Source organism: Apis cerana, linkage group LG2 (genome assembly GCF_029169275.1).
Source record: "Apis cerana isolate GH-2021 linkage group LG2, AcerK_1.0, whole genome shotgun sequence".
NCBI lineage: Eukaryota > Metazoa > Arthropoda > Insecta > Hymenoptera > Apidae > Apis > Apis cerana.
Window position 1 is genome coordinate 5,594,798 of NC_083853.1, and position 27,749 is coordinate 5,622,546.

A 27,749-nucleotide genomic window follows, 5' to 3' on the forward strand; every position below is an offset into this window, starting at 1 on the left:
GCTTATAAAAGTTTTAAAAGAATACTTTCGTAATATTTTCATAAATCAGTCGTTGTATTCTTTTCTTTTTTTCCGAATACTTTTGCGAAGATAATTTAAAAAAAAAGGCAAAGCAAAATAATTCATTACAAAAATTATTGTCAATATGTATTACATGCTATATCTCGAAAATATTGTAATTTTATATTGAATACAAATTTACATTCCAGTAATAATACTGTATCATTACTGACTTATCTCTAATTAGTAATCAACGATACCTATCTCAGTGACAAATTATCACGGTAAAGTATATGCAATATCCTATAACTTATCGACCAACATAATGAACGATGTTATTACTACCATTAATTAGTATCATTAATTATTACACACCATTTTGTTCGTAGAAATATTACTAAAGAAGAAGGGGGTATTTATTTCAAAATTCCAATATTATATTATCGCATTTCCTGTTAATGAAATCCAACTCGAAAACTCGAAATTCGAATAATATCTAGTTTTAGTTAATTCATTCGTTTGTATCACAAGTTTTTTTTTTCGAAGAGAACAATTTTCAATTAATAACGCGTTTCCTGCCATGGGAACAATTTTCTACGAATTTTTGCACGATCGAGGATCGAAGGAAGAACAGGCGAAATAAAAGGCCAGGAAAAAGATGAAAATGTAGAAATTTCGCTTCCTCTAAGTTTAATTCCTATCATGTTGGCTGGCAATGTCAATTTACAGAGCGCTCGTCGACGTGCAAACAGAGAGAGGCCTACTCGCTTTTATCATATCTCGTTTCCATGCGATAATAAATTTGCACCTCGTGCTAAAATCACGCGGCTATCTCCGCTTCTCGCGTTGAAAGAGAATATTAAACGCGTTTTCTGCCCGTGGTTCTTATTGTAACCTCTTGATACTTTCGAATACGCTCTTCGTGTTCGTGGAAAAATAAAAAGATGCGCCCTAGAAATAATTATTTAACAACCTTTCTTTGGTAAAAATTTGAAGAAAAATTGTATTTCAATGCTACTTTTTTCTTACTTTGCATTCTATGAGATAAAATATAATTTGTACGTAGGTGGAGATTTTTGAAAATTCAGGGATGCATTTACGACGATGTAAATTGGAGATGAATTAAATGTATAGATATAATGCAATAGATATATAAATATCTCATCAAAGTATAAGTATCCTAGACAATGTATTTATCTTAATGCAACTCTGAATTTCTCTAAATGTTAATATATAAATATTAATATTTTTATATATTATATTTAAATAAAACGAAAACGTATAACATTAAATTTACATTTTGTAAATTTAATTTAAATTGTGGGAGTAATTAGAAAGTAACAAGGAGAAATTAGCAGGAATAACTTAATTTGTCGCTTTCTATCTCATTGAGGAGCGATTCGCGTTCTTTCGAGTAGCAAGTGAATGCGTAACAAACTTGATTGTTAGATAAACTGCAGTATGATTTTTCAGATTGAGATATATACATATGTATTAATAAGAATGCGTTCTTGTTTTACAAGAAACGCAGGAGGAGAGGAAGAAGAAAACGTGAAAACTGTGCGTATATTAATTTTTCTCAATTATAACAAGATATAATTACAGATACACATCTATTTTGTTAGAAAGCATTGAAATACAATGGGATTAAAACTTGCATGCTTGCGTTAATGCGTAATGAAACGTTTAATTATGCGTGACGGATTTTAAATCGAATTTTTCTTAGAATATAGAAATTATTCACGGTCAAACGAACTAGTTATAATAGATTTCAAAATCATAAGTCATACGAACTACAAATCATTTTCTGTGAACGAATTACAAAATCAAATATTACATAATGATACAACGAAATAAATTCTTGATATTTGTTACGTACGTTTGTAATAAAAGATCGAGGATAAAGATAAATAGCGACAATTTATCTTATCATTACGTTCTTTCATCATCGTTAGAAAAACAAACAGATCCCCATAGGAAACAATTATATTCAACATTTCTCATCAGTGATACACTAATTAACACTCACAAAGTATCGTAACCGAAATAGAACGAGGGTGAAACCCTTAAAACTTCTATGCCTCAATTTAGCTTTTGAATAAGGGGACATTCTCGCATTAGGGATGTTATTCTACATTTATCTCTAATTTGAAATTCAATATCTTCTTATGGAACACTTCAAATTACCTGAACCTAAATTATTTTGATCGAAACATTCGTTATCTTCATAGAGATTTAAATTGTTCTTATAAAAAGAATAAAAACACGATCAAATTGTTACGCTTCCATCTTTAAAATACATATTAATATCAAACGAGTTTCACGAAAACCCTTGCTGCATCCGTGTTTACGAAAAACTCAAAATATCTCTTCGATTATAAAGAAGAAAAAAAAGATCGCAATCTCTGATTGTTCCATTACAAACCGGAATCGATACCACGAAGGAATCACGACGAATCCCGAGGAACTCAGTCATAAGGAGCCATTCGAATTCTGAATTATTCATGGCGACAGGACAGCAGCCGATAGGCTTTCCAAGTGAAAATCCGAAGGTGTGAGTCATCGATGCATTCCAAATTTCCCAGACGCACTTTAAAGGAATTCCAACCGGTGGGACCGCGTCCCCATAATAACGACGCGGCTGGGGATGGATGACATTTAGGGTGAAAAATGGCGGCTCACTCGCGTTTATTCAGATACGAGGGACGATATCTTGGCGGAAGAGAAAGTGCAACGACCCAGGCAGGGAGATGATCTCACGTGTTGAAAAGGGATGACCATCGGCGAGAGCAAGTGTATATGGTTTCTTTGGTTGAACCGCGTTGGAATTCGCGGAAATGGAGGCGCCAGAAGGATCGTTGGCAATATATTACGGAAGTTGTTATGTGATTTTGTTAATTTTGTTGGATCTACGAGGAGGATTTTTCGATAAGGATAATGCTTGGCAATTAGTAAGTAAGTAATATTCTTTTGATGAATTAATATAATTGATGAAGTTTTTATCCCTTTTTTTTTCTTTTTTTTGAGAAAGCATATAATCTGATCGTGCGAAGTCGCTGGCCAAATACAGTTGGTTTGAACGACCTCCAAGGTCGCATTCCTCCGTACCACAAAGTTTTTAGTATTCCCTTCAGAGGCGTGTAGCATGTTGTAGAAATCAAATTATTTGTAATACAAATGTTGTAGGACAATAATAAAAGTAGATAATATTTATATTTATTTAAAATATGGCAACTCGTGATATCGATCGAGGAAATAATCATAATCATCGATATTTTTAATGAACGAAACAAAGAAGACTAATATAATACGTGCGGTAATATTTGAAAATTTCTTTTAAATTTGATTTTATGAAAAAAAAAAGTTATTTTTAAGTTGAAAAATCTACATGATTCTTATGCCATTTTCGATAATGTATGCGCGAGATTGTATGCGTTTCAAGGAGGCTTATGGTACGCGAAGATACGCAAATATTTGCTTGCACGAGCACGATATCAGCCCCTTCCAAACAAGTCGTAGAAACAATTCGCACGATTTGCACGCTGACGCATGTCTCGGCTTTATCGCATTCAGTGCCATATTTTCTTTTAGAAATTTCTCAAAGAACATTGCTACTTTTGAATGTAAAAATACGAATACTATGGACGTTAAGCGCGATTCTTCGATCATAAAGTTGAACGATGTGAATTACTTCCAACTCTACTCGATACAGACATTTCGCATATTTATTTCATCTTTCTTAATATTCTTAATAAAGCAACGGTTATCGATTAACAAGTAAGTGCTTATTGAATACTTAATTAGTAAAATATGAACGAATTTATCAGGAAAAATTAGCAAATAAAAACATCAATTTGAATCAATTGATAATTTACATTTCGAAATCGAAAGCCGTTTAATGATAGTTATTAACGAGTTACAGATAAAACATGTTTCGAGTGTTTGAAAAGCTATTAAGGACTAATTAGAAGGATCTCTGATAAGTATCAGGAATATTACACAGAGATAATTCACAGCTTTATCTACAAAATGATAAGCTGTGTAAAAATTCTGGGTTGGAAAAATTCCAAATACGTTTTATTCTATAAAATATGCACTATAAATAATTATGTATCTACCTATGCATTTATATATTTATACAAATATTCTCTGTAAAGAATAATATATGTGCACGTTCGTATTTATTTATATTATCATATTTACAATCCGCGTGAAATTTTATCAAGAGAAAATTGAACATTTATATCTAACGAATTAAAAATCGTGAAATATTTTAGTGAAAAAACTGTACCAAGGAAGATAAAAATATTTGATTCGAGTTAGATAATAATATCATTGCAAAGACATTCAGATTTAATCGCGTTTGTAATTACATGCATTCGATATCATTTGTCTAAAACGATGCAAAAAAATCTTTATATCCATAAGAAATCGTGTATTATAATTCAATTGATCTTCATGGATATACAAAGCAGCAGAATACTGCAATCTGACATTAAGAAACGATCGAGAGATAGGCAAACCTGTTCTATATGGTACAATGGATTTGTTGTTAATCATTCACACTTGAATACCTGGATGATTTAAATACTTTGTCGTACGAAGACAATAGTGTCACGAATGAATCAATCTGGAAAGATTTCAATGGCTCGTAAAATTGAAGGTAAAGTGTTTAAAAAAGTGTTTATTTATTCGAATTAAAAATTTCTTTTTTTTTTATTCTCCAGAAGGATCACGCCTGTTCAATTTTCTGATTCGTGCATATAATTCAACGCGATAAAATCAACTTTCATATTAATCGAATCCGTCATTTTCTTAATCTTTCAAATTTCAGACATTGATTCATCGAACCCTTTAAATAAATTTTCTCTCGTAAATTGTAAACGACGAAATATCTCAAACTTCAATCGACTAACAATTATCGCAAATCGAAGCACTTTTCTTCTCGCTTGAATCGCTTGAATTATTTGAAATGTGGGACATCTAACTCTTATGATGACGATGAGAGAACGATCGCCAAAACTTTCGCCCACGTTTCATCGTCACTAGTTTATTAAATACCTACGCTCGTTGTTCTATCGATTTCTCGAAAAGCAATTCGCATTCCAGTCTTTCATCGACGCTTGTCGAACATAAATGAAATTTCGCCGCGATGATCGAAAAATTTTCTCAAAATTCGTTCGGAAACAACGACGCGAATACGATGGGGTTTTTCCTGGTATTTAATCATCATACGAGGGAAACGATTCAAGGATGAATATAATACGACGTTTCTGCTCCTCTCCGTGCTTAAGTAAGTTTTTTAATAAAAAATCTGTTTTCTTAAGTCATCATATTAGAAATCTTATGGATGAAATGTAATAAGTACGCAATATTAAAAACTTTTCGATAACAACATTTAAAGCAAAGCTCCAAAGGATCTAATCCAAAACCAAGTTTTATACCATCGAACTTCGTATCTAAAAATAATGGATAAGGATTCTTCTCATCAAAAGATCTTCCATCTTTCATCATTGCCACATATATATATTAATTCACGTTGTTCCAAGATCACAAAATTTATTACCAGAAAATTATTGAGAAAATATTTCCTCATTCGATATAAATCCTCGTTTATCAAATTCTGACCCAATTGAACCAACCCATGCCAAAGAAATGGGAAGCGAAAGAGGACGAAAAAGAGGTCGCAACTTTCATCATCGATAATTCCAATCGATCCATCCATCCATTCGTCCCAGCAGGATTAATCGAACGGTAATTTCCCCTGTTCCTGATCACGGATGAAAAGTCACGGAGCCACGGAACGCCGCAAGACCATCACGTATTGATCGCTCGCGTGTGCACACCACCATCACCGTCGTCACCACGTAACACCGAGTCATTGGATATTCATTGAGTATCACGAAGGCCGATAATGATAATCCGTTGGAAGAATGCTGCGGTCTCAAGAGGCCACAGTTATGCAGGCCAACTAGCCGCATGTCAATTTGTTCCCCGTTGGTCACCCGTTACTGTCGGTATCGGTGATACTTGGCCATAAGATGATCGCGGAAGCGAGCGCGGATACGGTGTACGGTGTCGTCCTCCGCCCGGGTGATAGCCTGACTTTTCAGTGGTTCGAATGGGGAAAGAGGGTGCACGCACGGAGTCTCACGGATTTCGAGACTCGGGGGAAATAGAAACGTGTACGTGGCGAGATTTTAGAGCGATATTTATGAAGAGACGTGCCTCCCTCCCGACTATTTCTTTATCTGTTGCAACTTGAGTTGAGCGGATGAGATTTTAAAAATTCTCAAGAAGATGTTATACTTCTTGTAATTCGTAACTGCGAATAATCGATATAAGTAGTTTCTTTCTAATTATTATTTTTTTTCTTTTAGAAAAGTTTCTTCAAATTCGGTATTTATCATGGGTAAGAATTTCAAATCACTATCTGATCCGTTAAAATGTGAATATCGTATCTCAACTTGGGTTAAATTAAACCACTTACTTACGTATGCATCATTGGAAATAAGGAAATAAGAAAGTTCGAGCATAAAATATAACGCACGGGATAAATGGTTAAACATTTTTTTTACGGCTGCAAATATTACGAAGGCTTCCAACTTGGAAACTATTCAATTCACCTCCATAATAAGCGGAGATTTTAACGCGTGAGACGAGATAAGTAATGCAACAGATCCTCCATTCCGGTGTCGTAAAATTTGAAATTCCCTCTTTCCTCTTGTCCAGACAGCTTATTTCGTCACGAGATAAAAGTTACAGGGCGCAAAGGTGTCACCGGCACCGTTATGAGAGCAGACAGCTTTACGATCTCGGAGCAAAAGCCAGTTCAATTTACCGAAAGGTCGTTAACACGGTTCCACAGGCCGGCAGAGTTAAAAGTATTTCGATGAAAGTTTTTCAAGTGGCTTCAAGAAAATATCTCGTACGAATCTGACATTTTTTTTCGTTTCAATAGGTATTTTGTTTCATATTTGTCGTAACGAAGTAGTTTTGGAAATAATAATCGCAAATTCAAAATTGATTAAATTGTTGGATTAATTTTTCAAGGGTGGGATATATATATATATACGCGTGAACTGACGTGAATCCATCTAATTGGCACAGTTTTTGACACGAACTGATACCATAACTAGTCACTGGGTCAACGTTCGTTTCTTATTAACGACAATTAACACTTGTGCATAAACGATGTGTCCATACGTGATCGTATCGCGATTTCCTCGATCCAGCCTCCAGTAGAGGATCAAAGAAGAATTCTCGAGATAATAAAGATCAGCTTTCAATCTAATGGTATACAATTATATCCCATAGTCACAATTATGGTTCACTTAATAGTATAGCATCAAATTGACAACTTCCAATAAATACTAACTTGATTGAACGAAACATCCATCCTCAATTATATATAATAGATATATCAAAATGAGATTAAATAATTTTTCGTTTATCTTTTACTAACATTGAAATTAATGGAATGATATCCAGATGATCTTGCTATAGGTATTCAGAACATTCTAAATTGTTCTTTTCTATAATAATTTTTCTAATTAATTAACGACAAGAAACATTTTAGAAAATGTCTTCAATGAAGATCGTTGTCGTTTCTTTTCATGTTAGCAGAAGAATTAAATTATCATTAAAATGCAATTGATAATACAATAAGTATAATAAGTGTTAAGAACATTTTAATTAACAAATTAAGATAAAAAAGGTTAATTTTTTTTTTTATCTAAGTTCTTTGAATTGCAGTACGATATTTAATGAAGATTCAATGACTCATAATGTCTGCCATCGACTTTTTGCGACTCGAGGCATACCATAATATTTAGCTAGTTATCGTGGGAGGATATGTATCACGGATCCGAAGAAACGAGTCTTCGCGGAAATCGATAGTGGAAAGGAAAGTAAATTTTTCGTAGAAAGATATCGCTGACCCGATGTGAAAGTCTTTAATGAGAGGTATTCGAACGATAACCGACTGAAATTAAACGATTTACCAAGTTTGAATTACAGTCGCAATATTCTTGATAAGCGTTTTATCTTGTACGGGCATTCGGTTTGGTCTGTAGTTGAACGTTGCTTAGGGCAACAAGTGAATTTTATTGATCGAAAGTTGCCGCTTTAAGAGAGAGAAAATATATTGAAATTTTCATCTGATTATGGATCATGGATTGTAGATTAACATGTTTCTTGAAATAATAATGTGTTGCAAGTTTTTTATTGATTGCTAACTGTTCATTAATGGCGTACAATTTTCTATTGAAATATTCTATTGAAATTTTTTAAATTGACGATTGGAATAGGATGATAAATGAACTTGTTAATTATTTGTAGTTGAACACTTTTTAATTTTATCTTTTCAAATTGAAAAGAATCGAGTCAATGGAATATCGAATACTCTGTAAGTATAAAAGATATGATAAGAAGATTTTGAGATCGAGAAGAAGGAAAATATTAATGATTGATTTCACTAATTTTCACGATGGATGGGAAAAAAAATTAAATTTCTTTAATTATCAATCAAACGCAATACGTTCTCTTGAAGTTTGCGATTGGACGTAGTTTAATTGGAATGCAGCGAGATGAAATGGAAGACACAAAGAGAGACGATGCGAATGACATTTCCTTCCTCGAGCGAGCAGGATGCGGGTTCATACGGGTGTTCGTACGGGTTCGGTGTTATAATGAGGTCAAGGCGTTTAATTATACGTTGAAGACATCATCGTGTCCTAAATATTAAGATTAAAATTCGATAAATTCAGTTTGACGGACATTGATGGAAAATATAATTACCTTGGATAAACATTTGCAGTAATATTAAAAAATTTGTCAAGTAAAATGATTATTACGCTATTTATCCCTTAGAATATAACATCATTTTCCTTCCCGTTACAAAATATAAAAATATATAAATATTCCGAATACCTAATTCAATCAAAAGAATTTAACATCAGTGTCTGGATCATTCACACCTCCATCTCTTTCACCACGCCATTCGATTCCAAATTTAACTTCCCTCGAAACGTCTCGAATCACCTCGTTCCCTCGATCTAATCTCGTCAACTTAATGAAATTTTCCATCGAAAGAAAAAAAAAGAGAAGGAAAAACAGTGCACGCATCGTCGAATCTAAGCCGTGCTTGTTTAGACGCGGAATTACGATGGAAACCGCGTCGTTAAGGTTCATTAGGCGGTAAAAAAAGGGTGGAGCATCGTGCGAACGCAGGCGGAATATCGCGGGCGGTGCAAAAAATCGCGGGAAACAGTTTTAACCGTGGTTGCCTTTCTGGTAATTTCGCCGGAACAATATAAAGGAGGGGGCAAAAAGGATCCCTTGTGCCTCTCCTCTGACAGATACGAGTTTATTTACAGAAACGGTTTTACTGCGACGAACGACGAGCGCGTCAGGTACTCGCGTCCGGCCCTCCGCATATAGAACATCCGCTCCGGTGGCGTGCGAGAAGATGCGCTTTTATGCGCTGCGTTCCAGGGACTATCAATCGGGGAATAGAATTTCTTCATTGGATAAACGAAGAATGGAGAGCAAAAAGTTTTGTATTTTGTTGGCGAATAAATTTTATTCTCATCGATTCATTGGATTTTGAGTATAATTTATTTGTATACAAGAGTATACTTTTGTGTAGATGTAAAATGTTTGGTTAATAAGTGAAAAAAGATTCTTTAAGCCAAAATAAGAGGATTATCTTTCTGGCTTTTATTTTTTTACTTGTTGAAAATTAAAGATCAAGATGTTTATATTGTTTATGCAAAGCAGACGTTTGTAAAGAAATGTTAAATGCTTTTTCTATGTTTTTTCTGAAATCTTTATCGAATCTTGAAACCCCTGTTGATTTAGATTCAGAGAGGGATGTGCTTACTCGTAGGAAGGTGTATTGAATCAGGAATGGAATTGTGATTGTGACTTGGATCTTGAGATTTTGGGAGCGCACGAATCTATATATATTTTGTAAATGTTCGATTGAATTGACTGCGATACGTGAAAGAAATATATAATAGAAATATATATATTTAAAAAGCAGTTTTCGTGATATAGAAAATTTAAAAATATTATTTAGATAAAAGTTGTTCGTGCACGAACTCAGCTTCTCTTTATCATTTCAAATAAACAAATTTCAATTAAACGAAGCAAAGAGCATTATAGTAATGAAAAGATGCAAGTATAATACAGCCTAAGGAAGATTCGATGTCAAACGTAATCGATTCTGCTTGATATGGCAGCCCACCTAATAAGGAATTCATTGGACGTTGTCATTGACAAAGACCAGTTCAATATAGCGATACACGTTGCTATATTGAGATATTTCACCTCGATAGTACTCTCGATTGCCTTTTTAGCATTCGTGTATTACAGAAGGACGCTCAACTGGTGATTTATACGAGAATTTTTTTTTTTTTTTAGCATTTATTACGTGTATAATTCAGAATTTTATTATATTCAATTTAATTATTCAGGAATGATGCTTTATCTGTTTATCTTATTTTTTTGTTAAAAATTGGGTTCTAAATAATTGAATATAATAACGACATTTTCATGAAATTGTTGAAAATTCATATTCAAAATATTCTGATTGAATTTCATTATTATTAACAAAACTAATTCCAGTATCTATTTGATCTATTTTTTACATTTTTCTTTGATAACTCGATTTATATAACATATAACAATTAAATCTCGTTGAGATTTCATGATTACTCATTTTATCGATAAAGAGATTTCTATGATTAACGATGAAATCAAGTTTAAATTTAAACTTTCAGCTTTAGAATATCAATCGTTCGTTATGGATTGAGAAAAATAAATATTTTATTTAATGTGCTTATTATAAGCAAACCATCGAACTGTTATCGAGATCTCCAATTAATTTTATAAATAATTCAAAATCATCGAAGTAATATTTCATAAATCATTTTAAATATACATATACAAAGTTGATTTCAATATTTTTCTCATATCCAAAGGAACAGTGAAAAAATATATATTTTTTAAAAAAAATTTCAATCATTTGGATTATATGCGTGTATTTATAACCTCTAATTTTAAACACTATTTTTTTCCTTCAATTTCCAACTATTCGTTCCAACGAAATGTAAGCATATTCCTAAACTAGTTCTTCTTCCATATATAATAAATCATCCACCAAGAAGAAAAACCAATTAACGCTCAAATCCCCAACTGACTAAACAAAATACCTTCGTTATCTCGAATCTTATCGGCCCCGTGAAAATTCCATCGCTACGTGAAACGTCAATCTCACGAAATCTTTCCACAAAGTCTAAAATACGCGTAAAATAATTAAAAAAAAAATGCTATTATTTCACAAATAATTTCTAAACGATTATTCGTACAAAATTCAATAAATATTACCAGTAGAGAATCAATTTGTTCAGCCTCATATTTTCCAATTACTAGATTAATTTCAACCGGGATAAATTTTCGCAACGAGCGACAAGTTAACTTGAGAAAAAACAAGAAGAAACAAAAAAAAGAAAGAACAATCATTTCTCACCACCTTAATTACCAACCAATATTTATCACCGTTAAATTTGACCGCCGGTTTCCGTTTCGATTCGTGAAAGCTCGAGAACGATAACGAAAGCGAGAACCCATTACATAAAGCATAAGTAGCGTTATCTCATCGTGTAACACTTGTTCCGTGCGAACGTTTCACGAGGCCACAGAGGAGACACGCGCCCCTCCGCTTGGTCTCCTCCTCGTCGTCTCTTGGTCCCCTTTCGCCGTAACCGGGGTCGCTTTTTTGCCACGGACGTCTCCTTTTGCAGCTGAACGTTGGAACCCGGCTCAAAGTGTCTCGCGCCTACGCCCCTTCCTCCCCTCCCCCCACGTTTCAATGTAAAACGCGGGCCCGCATCGGGTTCGAGGATGAATCGTATCGTTTCTATACGTGTACCCCGGCTTTTCATTCTGGCCCTCGGCTCTTCGAGAAATACGCGAAGGCCGAGTAATTAAATCTTCGCGTGGCGAGCGTGCGGTGTTTGCGGTAATGCGGGGTATTTTATTTTCGTGGAAATGGAGTAGCAGCGGTGGATAAGGGAATTGAAACGTTAAAGTCGCGTTCGCTCGTAGCTCTTGTTTAATTTTTCGGGAGTTTGATTTGACTTTGCGGAGTGTCTTATTTTTTTCGAGAATGGTATGTGGAATTTTAGGAGTGTTTTTCTGGTGGAGTGACTTTTTGAGATTATTCAGATTATATGATAAGTACGATTTAGGTTGAATTTAGGTTGATTTCTTCTTTGATTTCGATGAAGGAATTTGATATCTCTGCTGATGTATTCTAGTTTTTGAGATGGTAAATATTGTAGATAAAATATGATTTTTGTTTCAAGTGTACCGTATTTTATAAAGTTATCTTTATTGCGTAAATACACTGAAAGAAGAATAACGAAGAAATAATTTTATTTTATTATCAATGTACTAAAAAATACTATTAAAATTATAGTATTTTATTATTAATAATATCGATAGTGTGGTAATATTAAAACTTAATTCGTATATTTGGATTTATCTATCGAATCGTACTATTAGGAAATTAAAAAAGAAGATTTGTTTTTCAAATCGATAATATTAGTAATATGATAAGATCAATCATATCGATAATATATTTGTTTTCGATATCATTACGTATTACATTTGAAAGAAAAAAAAATGACAATATCTTGTTAGATAATGACATATCTTATTTTGTCTTAAATAATTTCGTTGTAACTTATCATTTGTAAATAATATATATATAATTATCGATATATATTGAAAAAAATAATGATTCATCGAATGCATCTAATACTAAAAAACAACTTCAAACGTTTATTAAAATGGGTCGCTTTTAGAATTATCTCTTTAACAAACTTGTAAAACGATTTTGAGGATAATTTAAATTAGACAGCAATATTAAATATTCATCAATACTCTGTTAATATTTCTATCTAATTAAATTTTATACGACAGATAAAACAATTTTCAAAATATTTTTACTTATTTTCTCATAATCGTTCGAGCATTAGATAATATAAAGTGCAAGCGTTTATGGTTTCGCTCAATCTTCATCGTAATCTGTTTGTTATTCTTCTCGTTCCTATATAGCCAGATTTTCTTTTTCTCCGAAAGAATTTCCAGCCGTGAATGAAAGTTCTCATACAAAGCTTAATTTATATACTTTGATCAGAAACTTTTTAGAAAAAGATATAAAATTTCAAATTAAATATATATATTCTTGTTCGTCAGTTGCATGAATCATCATACTCGTTAAATATTTCACATAACTATGTCGTTTAATTCAAGAAAAACAAGATACACAAGATACTTCGTGAACCTCTTTAATTGACCCACTTTTCAAAAGCACACTGTTCCCGTTAATTTTTCTGTTGCGTATCTTTCTCATAAAATTATTAGCACGAAGCAAGATTAATCGCCTCACTTCGAAACACCTCTCTCGAACGACTTCTCGATACTTTGATTCTCAAGAACTACGCGTGTAATCTCGAAAACTCGTACTTGGGATCAATCTCGCCACTTACGACTTACTCTTTCAAACAACAGCGCGTTTCTGTTTCTTTTTTGCCTTTCGCCTAGCTGTTGGAAAGGAAAAGAACTTGCGTGGAAAGCACGTTGTACACGTGTCCTTCTCCCTCATCTCTTTTGGAATCTTTGATGTCATTACGATGAAAATATAGAATTTTATAAAATATACTGAATGATGGAATGATTCGATGCAAGCGTTAATTTTAATTATAAATTCTGCAATCTTCAATTTGGTGAGTTTTTGAAAATAATTAACTTATGAAAATAATTAACAGCTATATTTTTTAACAATCTTATTTCAGTTTTATTTGAACTAGTTGGAAATTGAATTAGTTGGAAAAAGTAAGAGCGGAATCACTCTATTGCGGAATTAAAGTTGAGAATTTTGTAACACGCAGGGGAGAGGATGTTTTATTTAAAGAGAAGAAGATATTATTTAATTATCAACCGAGTATAGCGGTTTTGTAAAGAAAAGTTTTGTAAGAAAAGTATGGAGGGAATCGAGAAATTGTGCGTGCTAGAATAATTTTGTCCTGAGCTCACCTGCGAACAAGCAGGTGTGTCCCTCGTTCGCATGAAAGGTTTGAAGCATCGAACCGATGTTATCGAGCAGCTGCACACTCTTGACAATTTTTAAATTACGACTTCTTGTATTCTTGGTAATTAAAATGTTACATTTTTATTCGTAAGATAAATCGTACGGTGGCCGAAACTTTTTCCCCCCGAATCTTTACTTTCACGATTTCTTGAGCTAAATTTGACCAAAGATTTTTTAAATCCTCCATTTATAAAATTTTATCAATGATATCAATTTAATCGTGCAACAAATCCCAATAAATGTAATGAATATCAAGAACATCGAGTTTTAAATATAAAAATAATTGATGCTCGCTCAAAGCGAAAAATCCTTAATCTGTACCGAGGAAAGGGATGAGTCGATTATTGATGAAGAGGAGGAACACAATCAGAATTCAAAACCCCCCTGGCTATCGCATTTCTCGAGCGCTTTCGACATTTAGAAATACGAGATCTATGGCGTTCTATCTTCGAGTAAGAAACAGAGCAACTGAAACACGAGCCAGGGCCAGATCGTTGGTTGGAATAGTTATCAAAAGAGAGTCTTCCACGAAATCGCGTATACGCGTTCCTTTTCGGATTATTATCAGCGAAAGAAGAAGGGGAAAAGGAGAAGGGTTGGAAAAATTCAACGGGAAAAAAAGCATCCGGTTATTGCGTGCGCTGTTTCGTTACGAAAATACGCTCGTAAACTGTCGAAGAAAAAACAAAATTGCTTCGAGGTTCGAGGCACGCTCATCCTATAGGAATGTATAATTAGTAGCACATGAAACGCGTAATTTTTGGGGTGTGATAATAAACAATGGTGATTTTACGTGTCCTTCTTTTTGACCAGTTCGTTATTTTTTAATATTGTCTTCTTTGATTAAAAATTTTCCACGAAATTTCGTCTATTTGATTAATTTTTTTATTTACAGGTCTTGTCTTCAAGGTATAATAAATTGAAATATACAAAAATATAAAATCGTACGATGTAATAATTATTTTTTAAAAAAGAAGTTAAGATATCATAAAATATATATTAATGTCTAATTTAAAAATAATTTAAAAAATTGTTCTCTGATTGCTCGGATCCTGAGTATGAAAGACATTTTTCGATTTCATTTTATTATCTTCCTTAATTTGTTCGTTTACATAAAAAAAGAGATCAAAACCAAGTTGAAAAATGCTGCGCTCTTAGTTCCGTAGTTATTCGAAAATAGCAAGGAATTAAGTGAGATTAAAAATAGTCCACTTTGTTGACTTTATACAGAAAAATATCAATGGAATGCACAGTTGCGTCTTCGTTTTCCTTTTAAATTTTCCAATGTGTTTACAGGCACATTTTTTAAATGATCGAGGGTGTAAATACTAGAGGAATTCACTATATCCAAGATTATGTTTTCTCTTCATAGTTCTTCGAATACTTGGAGTAATATTAGAATATGTAGGACACTTTCTCTTTCGAATATTAAAATATTGTTTGGAAAAATTGACAACTATTTCTTAAAAAAATAAAAAAAAAATATTTTGCGTCAGAAGATACAAGAAACTTTTCAGCAAGATGTTTGAATAATAAAAATAATAAATACAATTAATTAAAATACGATTAAAATAAATGTAATCAAACTTTTCTTGCAAAAGATAGCAGTGATTTTTCGAATAATTCTATCTGTTGATTAGCTGCGAGATGTATAATATTATCTTATCGTACTTTTGATACATTCCTAAGAAAGGATCGATTACTTATATATGAATTAATATAATATTAAACATGTGAAGAAAAATGTGATCAATTCGAATTGTTTATAATAAACAATCCTGAAGTTTATTGAAGAAATTTAGATGGCACAGAATATTGTATAAAAAAATCTGAGATAATCATCGATACACCAATTAAATTATCAACAAATTGTATACTTGTTTAAAAATACAATACTTGTCTTGGAAGATCTAAACTAATTTGGAATTTCAAACAAAAGAATGAAAAAAAATTTCTTTTATTGGAGATCGTTAATGGAATATAACTGCAACGAAGTGAATTCTCAACATGGAAGAAGATTCGATGAAAACGAAGTTCCACGATGAAAACTGTCGTTCCAGTTGTCGACGAATTGCCGCCGTTTATAGGGTTGTTCATCCCGTGCGAACGATCTTAACGAGTTGAAACAACTTTAATTAAGCGCATTACGCTAGACTGTCCCGTTGAACTATCTATCGTGTTCTGCCATGAGGAAATAATGCCTTTTTACTCGAGTTATCCGAACATGTGATCTACACGTATCCACGAAATTGTGGTTAATTTTGACGAATCAATAATAAGTCAAAATTATTGTATATTGTATGGAAGAAACTTTATTTAAATATTCATTATTATTATTATTATTTTATTTTATTTTATTATGTTTTAGGAAGAATTTCCTAATTATTTAATATGATTTTAAAACGATTGTCGATAATGAAATTTTTGAAATTTTAAAATAAAAGTGAAGGAAATAGGATTTTTATAATTATAATAATTTATTGATTCAATATTTGACAAAGAGATTCAAACAAAGAGTTTCACGTTAATGCCATCTTTAAATTTACGTCTAAGATAAGATGCTTAAGATAAATGAATTAAGTATTCAAAAATACACGTTTTGTGTTACCACAATGATTTAATAAGTTCCTGGAATTTAAAACGTTCGAAGCACTTCCTCGAATACAGTTTTCAAGTACTCAGAAAATTCTGCAAAGTGAAAACTTTTCAAGAATTCAGTCGCTTGAAAATTGTCAAGTATTTTCATACATCTAAATGAATATGTTAATTACATAAAAATATTATTTAAACAAAACTACATATATACATTCTTATTTGTAGAAATTATATCTTTTCATTCATGCATACAAATAAAATAACATTTTGACAATCGAAAAATTATCTAAAGATCCTCTTCGTACAAAATTCATTGCAAGAATTCGCAGAAAGAAGAAGAAAATCAAATCGATGCTATCGTTAATTTCTCCTTTACAGAATTTATTATATCAAAAATAATGATAATCACAATAAATTGCAACTATAACATTATATCTCGAATCTTCTCTCGATCCTTTTTCAGGACGAAAAGATCGACTTACGCGTTCATGCCAATTTCGTGTCGTTTATTTCCAAATTTTACTATTACCGATCTTCGAGCATAACGAATTCGATCTTGTCGAAGACGCAGGGATGAGATCGATTTACCGGCGCGAGACGAGAAAAATAAGTGACGAAGAAGGGACGGGGCGAAGAGAACGAGAGGAAACCGGTCTCCTCGGGATGGCCGGGATTCTTTTTCTGTTATATTCGTTCCCTTCTTTTTCTTATCCCTCTTCTTCGTCTCCTTCCCTCCTCCCCTCGTCTCACTGGAGTCACGGGTCATGATAAATTAGTGGGTATACGCCGCGCGGAGGAGGCACAACTTGTGCCACGAACGTGAGAAAAGGATCTTCCTTTTTCTTTTTCTTTTTTTTCAACGTGATCCCGATGCCTGCATAATTTTCGTGTCCCGGCATCGGTGTATCCTGTGCAATTTGACATTGATACCGGCGCCGTATATCCTCCTTTATAATTTTTAAATTGAAAAATATGAAGGGCCGTAATACGAATAAAAACATCGTGGTTTTTGAGATAAATAGGGTGAGCAATTGGAATCGATTGTATCACGAATTCGGTGACACGAAATTCAATCTCAAACAGTCTCTCCTCTTCCTTTCTTTGATCCTCTGCGCACGATCATATTTTTGTGCGGAACTTCGAAAAATCTGAGGAAATCACTTAGTTTTTAATTTAATCCAGCAATCTCTATTTAATAGCTATTTAAACATTAATATTTCCTCTTTCTCTGCGTGTTTTAAAATAATAAAAAGAAAAATTTCCATAAATTTCCTAAAAAAATTGTAGGATAATATTACGAATCTTTCAAAGATACAAAGAATAGAATACATAAGAAAGGGGAGAGAGGTTTTGCAACAACTCGATGATAAAGTATCCACGAAAATTATAACACACCATTCGTGAATTTATAACGCGTTACAACTTAGACAGGATTCAATATTAATTTTGGCTAATTTTTACTAATTTTCTTTTTCTTTTTTCAGGCATGGCGACCGCCGATCTTGAGGTGCGCGAGGCTGGGCGGGCGTTGCGTGTGCAAACGGAAGCGCCGCATCTCGTTTCCACGGGAAGCGGACGTTTGTCAACGGCGGTGACCCTACATCCTTTGCCCGAAGGTAAGGCTAAAGACATGCTTGTTCACCTGTGCGTGGCCGCGAATTGGAAACGGTGGTGTGTTTGGAAAGGGTAAACGGTGTATCGAACTGTTCATCGATTTGCCTCCTCGATCGATCGTGATCGATGTGGGTGAACGCGATCGAAAGATGAATTAACCTTTGGATGTGGTAAGAGTGGCGGAATTGAAATCATCAGAGAATTGAGATTAATGATTAATGATGGAGGTTTGAAAGAGGAGTTTTCGTTATTCGAATTTATTCTTTTGGAACGATCGGTATATTTATCTTCAATTGAGATATCTACAATTTATATTATTTATATGAATTGTAGATACTTTTGATAATTTCCTCTTCGTTTTGATTTATTCAGTAGTTTAAATTGAATCACGAGTGTTGAATGAAAATTTATTTTGTAATAAAAATATGGTATTCCAAAGGGAAGTAGATTTTTCTGGAAAATTTGAATTTTTAAAATCGTTTATTAAATTTATAACCACGCTTGTATCTGTATATAAAGGCAATTGAGGCGACAACCGTTTGCCAGATAACGTTGCAATTATAACGCAATGATTCATCAATTTTAATCCGTGATTCCAACACGTAGTATGTAATTCTGTCTGATAAAAGTTTAATAGTGATGTACGACTATGAACCGAGATCCAACATGTTGGAGAGTTTCACTTCTCTCGTGCGTTACACAAATTCTGTGATTATATCTTTGTGAAATGAAATATAATGAATTTCTTTGAAAAGATTTTCCTGGAATTTTCCCGTGTCTCGATGCTTCCTTGTCGTCTATAATAGAATACATTAAGAGGTCGAGGGATTCTGGGTATTCTCGTGTATTCTCAGATATATAATTAGGAAACTAGACGAGAAGAGTTTATTAATAACCGTGCGTGTCAATTTATTGACTTTTTAATCAAAATTTATATTCTGTTTATGAATCGTGTCATGTATGAATTCAATCATAAATATATTTTTATTAATTTAAATACAAATTAAATTTGTATCGGATAAATATCAGATCGTGAATTTTATCCAAATCCTTTCTATCTCTCGAGTCAATACTGTTCTCTATACCGATGTTCTTCATCATTCGATTCCATTAATCTTTGTGTAAATATTTAAATACTTCTTTTTTTTTCATTGAAACATGAATTTTCTTATCTTCTCGTAAAAAAAAATGTTAAAATCCAATTAAATCACTGACGCTCGTTACATATCTGTTGTTAATCTCGATTCGAAGATTACAATTCTATTATTAGAAAACGGTTAAAATCACGAGTTGCAGTATGATGTCAAAAATTTTGCGCGTACGAGGATTGAATCATATTTCAATTACTATAAACAAGATTTTTCAGACAAGATTTTAAACGATCCATCAAATAGTTGGAAGTAGTCATCGGTAACGAGACGACGGTATGACTCGCAATTAAGTGTCGGACGTCGTGCAATTAGCCTGGTAAAATTCATCAACCTACCGACCAACCTCCGGCAGTTGGGTCTACTTATTCCTGAAATAATCGAGACGCGGAGAGATTTCTCTCTACAGGCGACGGGGATTCACGCTTTTAAAAATATATCGGGGACGCGGCAGGAAGCCGCGAGAGGTCCTCTGTGCACGTGCACCGGTGTCAAAACCGGAAAGGAGCCGACCGAGCACAAATATTTGCATTCATCGACGAAATCGAATGGTTAGTCAACTCGGCCATTCACGCTTAATCTCTATCGTGTTCTGAATTCTCTACGATTCTACGTGTTCTCCTTTCGAACGTCAGATCTTGCGATACGTGCAGCTAATTAAACTTAACTCTGGAATTAATGAAAATAATGACGCGTCTGATTACGTTCAATTTTAATAAAAATTATCTGTCCGTTTTTAATGATCAGATGAATTTCTTGAATGAGAAAGATGCACGATGATAAATGGTTCAAATTTACGAGAGGTAAACAAAATTTGACAAGTTCTAAAATACCATTAGAAAATTTTTTACTGAAAATTTTCTTTAAGTATGCAATTCATGCGGACTTCAAGAAAATTCCAAGAGCTTTTCCGCGGAGAAAACTGAAATTTCGTAACTAGTTTTGTAATTTTCCGAGATACAATCGGCTTTCCACGCAAAGGAATCGAAGGAGAATAGTATGCAGCGATCTTACTGTCAATAGAACAAGATAACAATGACGTCGTCTCGTCTAGTATGCGCGTTTCCGCATGAGAGGCACTTACTATGCATGTACGAGACGTTTTCTATGCGATTGATGTTGCGTAGTTGTTGGAATTTATGTATAAAAGTTTTTTTTTACTATGATAACGATTCTTGGAACCATAAATTGATCTGATGGAATGATAGGTAAATTTTAAATCAGTTTTAATTTCTATCTATTTACATTTATTAAAACCTTGATTTTTACAATTATCGATGATTTATCAAAAACAAGGAATAAAACTCAAGGCGTTAAAAAAGAAAATTTTCAGAATCATTGCGAATGAACGTGACGTAAAAAGAAAATTTCACGATCACTAATTATAAAAGAAACTTTTTCCAAACTCATCCCGATATAATGATCGAAATTTAATGATTAAAGCGAAGCTAGAACACCGAAAGGATTAGATCAGAGAGGCGGCTTTTAAAAATCGGGCTGGGAATGCAACTGTCTATAAATAAAGATCGCGCTGCATTTCTGGCTCGGCCTACTATCTAAATTCTGCCCCATTGAAAAAAACCGTGCCGATCGAATATTTAACCGGTTCCTTCCACCTCGTGGAATCGTATGCCGGATATCGACTCCCCACGGCCTCCCCAAAGGAGCCGTGCAAAAGCCCTTCTTTTCAACGCAGCCGTGCATTTTACGTTCGTGCACGTGCGTCCAATGAAACGGCGTCGTGTAAAGGAACGGTGATTACCGTGGCGGAAAAAAATGCAATGCGAGGAGTGCGTTTTCCTGCGCGGCGAGTCGCGAACCGGAAACTCTTCTCGATCGATAAGAAAGCAATCTTGAGATTACGATGACTGTAAAGAGGAACAGAGGTGGTGGGCTATACAGGTGCTGGGCTATATCGGATCTCGAGTAACGAGAATAATACAGTACTTAAATTAATTGGATTGTTTTCAACATACGAGGTATGGTAATTGGTTTCTAATTTACTAAGAAAATTTTATAAATGTGCGTATATACTTTATTTTTTTTGTTAAATAGGATAATCAGATGCGACTTATAATTGACGAAGTTTATTTGTGAAATTTTGTTTTAATATCCGTTACTTGTTGGTGTAATTGTTGTATCGTTGAAATTAGGTTTTTTTTTTAATATTGTCCTTGTTTTATCGTCTCCTTTTTTTTTTATTTCCTTCTTTTAGAATAGAAAATGTTACCATGGATGTGATTCCATAGTAATTTGGAATTCTTAGACTCGTGTGCGGTCCGCGTTCCTTGCATATATTTCCTCTCTCTTCCTCGATGTGCTTGTTCATTTTATAGCTCGTACAAGATTCTTCCAGAGCGTAAATTACATCGTATTGAATGTTGAAACGCCAAAGTATATTTTTGAGAGCAATGGAATTTGAAATCTTGATTAGTTTTTAGGATCTTCTTATCGAGAAGATTATCCTTCGTTAATTAACTTTCGTCATTTTCCCCGTGATTTTCATTAAAATTAACGCGTACATGTAATATATTCTGTTTCGAATATATTAAAAAATCTAGAAAATTTTAAAATTTGAGATTTTTTTTTCAATTTTTATGATAAATATTTTACATTCGTTCGGAACAATATGAGGCACGTATGCTTATTCGCGTAATTTTTATTGATTCTTTTAGAATTGTTTTTTTTTAAATAAAATTTTAATGAATTATAATTAATTTTGCTTCGTATCGTGTACTTGTATGTGCAATAAAAGAATACTACAATACTTCCAAGAAAATCCGCTCTATAATTAAATAATGTCTGCAATAAAATGTGATTAACTATAGCATGTTCATAAATCATCAAACATACGATGATCTTGCTCAGGACACGTTCCGTACTTTCTTCTCGTATAGAATATTTCAGTCTAGTGCGTCAGAAATAAATTTCATGGGAAGGAACATATGTCCAGAAATTTTATTTCATGTTTCCAGAAACACACTAGCTTTCCTGAAAGCGATGAATCAAAATAGTGCATCCATCCCATTTTGCAGTTAACAACCTCGTCAATTATAATTTTTTTCTTCATTATTACATATAGAGCAAACTCAAAAATACTTTATTAAAGTCGTTTGTTATTTCTTTTAAAAATACTCGTTTTTGAGGAATTAAATATTAATTGGAATTAATAATTTTTTAGAAACTGGAATTCATTATACATTTTCATTCCTGATTAACTTAAATCTAAAGATGATGCATCTAGATAAGGATTACAGAAATATTTATTTTATTCTTCCACGCGAATTCATTTGCAAAATTCCCTTGACAAAGCAAATATCACAGACATATAATTATCCATATTCCAGATGACTCGCTGGAAATCTTCTCGATCAAGAAGCATACACTAATCACAGACTGTTTAATTAACAATATACGATCTCCTGTAATATATATATCCTAGAAATCTCTTTAAGCATCTTAGAACTATCGTCTAAATGTTAAAAATGTAAGGAAAAAAGTAGACGATGATGGTAATGATGACGAGGTGGAAGATGCACTGCACAGTAGAAGAAGAAGAAGAAGAAGTTAAGTTTGCAAAAAAGTCAAAGGGGAAAAAAGAAAAAAAAAGAAAAAAAATTATGAAGCAACTTTGTGATGGTGCACGTTCACATGTGCACGTGCATAGCCTCATATATGACGCCTCTGTACGCGGTATATAAATGGCGTAAAGGCGTTTACGCGGTCGAAGGGGAGTCGGAGGAGAGGACAGTAACCCACGAGGAACGTTCTGTCTCATAAGCGTGGTACGTTGCACTTAAATATAGTCGGTGCATAGAGAGGAAGATAGACAGAGAGAGGATCCATGGAGAAAAAGGGAAAAGTGTACGACGTATGTTTGAATGTACGTGAATATTGGTGGAAGAGAGACAGAGAAAGTGGCGGAAAGAGAAAGAGAGAGAGAGAGAGAGAAGGGGAGAGAACGCAATATAAATTATTGCATGAGTCAATCCTCAAAGTGGCGTGTATTTTCAGGCGACGTTCGTTTTTCTCGGCTGTTCTATTATTCTCTTTTAGCACGACCGGCTCCCAGTCCTGGAAGTAGTACGCTCACGGATACGAGCGGTCGAAAGTAGCGCGTTTCTTTCGGGGGAGGCTGTTTAGGCCTTTACCCCCTGCAATTCAATCAACAGATATTGGATCAAGAATTTTGCCGTTTTAATTTGAAAGTTTCGCTCGCAAATTTCGATCGAAATAAAATTGTAGTAAGAGGTGAAAATATTCAGATATTGGAGATATAAAATTTGTATTGGTAAGCAGCTTGAAAAATTGACTATGACTAATTCAATAAAATACTAGGAATTTATGATTTTTAATAGCCGGTCTGTTTATAAATAATTATTGTCTTTGTAATTGAAGAAATACAGGTTACAGAGAATTGGTCCAATAAATTTATATGATATTCTTTTAAGTATATTTTTGATGCGAGAATGAAGTATGTTGGAATAGTTCAAATAGTTTTTAATTCTAAAGAAATATTTAGTATCATTTTTTCGAAAGAACGTCCAATAATTTTCATTAAAGACCAATTATAAAATAAACTATGCAAATGCAACGGAGGATAAAGGATAAACTGGACCATCCATCATCCGTAAAGGATTTGATCACGCTAAATATCCCACTAATCGTCCCAGAAACGGAAACTTTATTGTCGGTCGATACATTTCGCATTAACCTGATCCACCGGATAGATATCAACAAAGAACTGATCACAGCCGCGGCACACGCGACCTCGCAGAACGAAACGATCGCCAGGAAGTAATCCTTCCTGTTTCTCGTTTTCAGTACGTAACTGTCCAACGTCATTGTTTGACCAGCTTTTAACACGTTCAACCAGGCTTGAGCCGCTGATGCTTGAAGCGCTGTGTCGACGCAAGACACAGTGTCAGGCTTCAAAAACAGAGTTACACGTTTTACACTTTGAGCCGTTTAAGCGTGCCGTTGTTAGTTTTGTACTAGAGTTAGGTGGATGTTTAGAAATCTGTTGTTGACAGATGGAAACTCGTTTCTCGCTTTTTTTTTCTTTCTTTTCTTTTTGGAAAAAGAAGAAAAGATTACTTGAGATAAATTCTTTTTATATTTTTCGTTTAAGATTTGTTTGAGACGAGTTTGATGAATTTAGAAAAAGATGTAAAGTGTTGAGATTTGAAGAAAGATAATTGATTTCGATATGAAATAAAATATAAATAAGAAATAATATTCTTTGAGTGAAAATATCAGAGTACATCAAAGATACATAATAGTACGTAGATAGATATTATGGAGGCACAGTAATTAAGTGATACAGCATTTAAATATAGCATATAAATTTATTACATGTGTATAACGTCTACATGTTAGTTTAAAATATAAATTTCCGTTGTCAGATGATTTTGCAATATTTATATATATATGGATAACGATATCATTCTCTTGCAGTATCTGTGGTTTTACCGAATTAAAAGTCAATTTGTCTTTCGTTATCACTGGAACAGTTTTATTTCTTTCAAGATAAAATGGATATGATACGTTCAGATAACTCGGTAAAAGAAATTATTACAGTAGAATTATTTACGAACGAATAAAAGGAAACAAAAATTTAAGTACGTTGAATGAAAAGAAGAAGAAAAAAAGAAATCCCAGCAAAGAAATTAATATTCTCATTATAGACTTATACTTTTCTTTGTAATTAACTTTTCAATATTTTTAATCAATTAACATCTATATTTTTATATTATACGTCTAATTTTAATCATCTTCTAATTAAAAAAAAATCTCATACGCAGAGATATCGAATCACTTTCACTCACCGAAGCCTTCAACAAAACCCTTCACCCGATAAATTTTTTTCAGATCGATGCATTCCATCAACTCTCGTACCAATTTCAAACCTATTACACTTATATCGCATATTTCCCATCTCTATGAGATCGAAATAATCAATACGAATGAGAACACAGAACGGCAATGGAATGCAATAGTCTTTCTAGGATATCATAATACGGAATGCAAAAGAATTATAGTCGAGCATGAGTTAACTCGGATTGATCAAAATCACGAGCCGAATTGTACGTGGCAAGTCTCTCTCCGAACATGACACGTTCTCACACCTGTTTCCTCCTCGTGGAACGGTGCTGGCTCCATTGAAATTTATAATCGTGCCAGACGAACCACGAAGAACTTTCTCCAATCGAAATGAAATTCTGTCTACATGAACGTAACTATAAAACATATAAATTGGACGATCAAGCCAAAAGAGCTCGATCAGATTTTTCTTGATCTCCCGCCTTTGTACCGGCTCGTATCTCACGATCTTAATTTCAGTAACCGAAACGATCTCTATTTTCTCTATTGTGTCGAGAAATTGTTGAGCTGATGCTATATTTTTTCGAATAAGTGTTTTTTTTTAAATCATATATACATTCAAAATAATTTTCAAGTATTTTCCTCTACGACTAATTATTATTATTATTTCATATTGTTAAGTAAATTGGCTTCTTTCTCGCTTATCTCTTTTTCTTTAATCCTATCAATTTTAAAATCTGAAGAATCTACATAAAAATTTATATCCTCATAATTATACTCAGCCTCATTATACATTCAATTTCAATAATAAATATAACCTTCACGGTTTAATTAAATATAGTTTTTCTGCGATAGTAATTTTTCTGCAATATAATTACGTGTAATAGATATTCACGGGCGTATAAAAGTACACGAATAATTTATTTAAAAAAAAAAAAAAAGAAAAAATTAAAATGATCTTCTATAGAAAAAACATTGTAAAATATATTACAAAGAATCTAAAGTTTCTAAATCTTTCTAAATGTTTTTCCCTCCTCTCTCTCCATTTATTAAGAATTTCGTGACTGGTTGTTGTGTGTGATCGAGGATCGTTTAGCGTGTGGATTACACGGGATGGATGGTCCATCAGTGTTGATGGAATTACAGTTTGCAGCGGTTGTAGATCGCAGATGCGATTCGGTCGGTGTAATTGCACATATTCCTGCCGGAATCGCAGCTACGGATCACTACGGATTTATCGGGTGTTACGCAACGCCGTCAATTTTGTTAATTCATTGCTACGAAGCTAGGACTGGAATGCAGATAGAGCTGTTCTGTGGTGGAGCTGCTTTGAGCGAGTGAAACTCGTTTTATTGGAAACTTGTAGGTTTTCGCGATATGGATCGTGAGCTATTCGCATAAACATTACGAATAAACTTCTTCGAATTAAATTCTCATTTCATTAACTAATTATTTAAAAAAAAATTCAATAATCTTAATACACATGATATATTGGCAAGGTCGTTAAAATTATAAAAAATCTACATTCTAGGATAGATTGGAAAAAAACTTCTTTGCATAACATAATCCACTGAGGTAATAATATTAAAAAAAAGAGACACAAAAATTGTTCGCATGATTCAATCCTCCATTACAAGTATCAAAGTTATTAAAAAGAAAAATACACATCTTTTTTTTTTATCTTACTTCCATTAAAAAAAAAAAGAGAGAGAGAACAAAATTCTTACACAAAACAAAAATTCAACGTCTTCGATATATCAACTCTCGTTTCAAAAATTCCCTCGATTCTTATTTATCACCAACCCTCGCGGAATCCAAAATATTTACATCTTACAAATCATCCGATGACAACCGTATGAAACAGAACGAAGAGAGAAAGAAAAAAAAGAAAAAGAGAGAGAGAGAGAAAAGAATAATTCTCGAAAATCGTCGCGTGCTGCGTTTCGCAAAGTAGGCTTCTTCACCCCTCTGCACGAGAGGTGTATTTTGAACGTTGCGTGGCGGAAGCTTTTCCAAAAAGACCGAAAATGCGCGAGAGAGTGGACGACCGCGCCAAAACTAAATATAACATCCCAGTCCTTTGTAGAATGCGCCGCGATTTACTCGGTTTCTCTCGCAGATCCCGTATATAACTAACCGAAGTTATTTCGCGTTAATGATCGAGCCGACCCTTTCACGGGGAATATCCTGCGAAAAGTAACGCGGTTGGTGGTCTTTTTCTTCGTTCTTTGGGCACGCTTCTTCCCTGCATTCCGCTCCTAGAAAAGGGGGATTTTCGGATCAAGGTGGTAAACTTGGTTTTCAATGTCTCTGTCGTGCAATTCATAATTCTTTTTTCGAAATTAATAATCGAATTGTTGGCTCGTTTCGATCGAGGTTGCGCAAGGGGACCGGAAGTTATCAGGCGG

At 33.5% G+C, this 27,749-nt stretch overlaps 1 protein-coding gene across 1 annotated transcript in view; it reads left to right on the top strand.

Annotated features, from left to right (window-relative positions):
* Positions 1-27,749, top strand: part of LOC107993246 (pleckstrin homology-like domain family B member 1) — a 68,171-nt gene that overhangs the window by 15,525 nt on the left and 24,897 nt on the right. The window contains exon 2 of the mRNA XM_017049577.3: positions 18,241-18,372. Coding sequence (XP_016905066.1) covers positions 18,243-18,372 — 130 coding nt within the window. The 5' untranslated portion in view covers positions 18,241-18,242. The remainder of the gene's footprint in view (positions 1-18,240; positions 18,373-27,749) is intronic.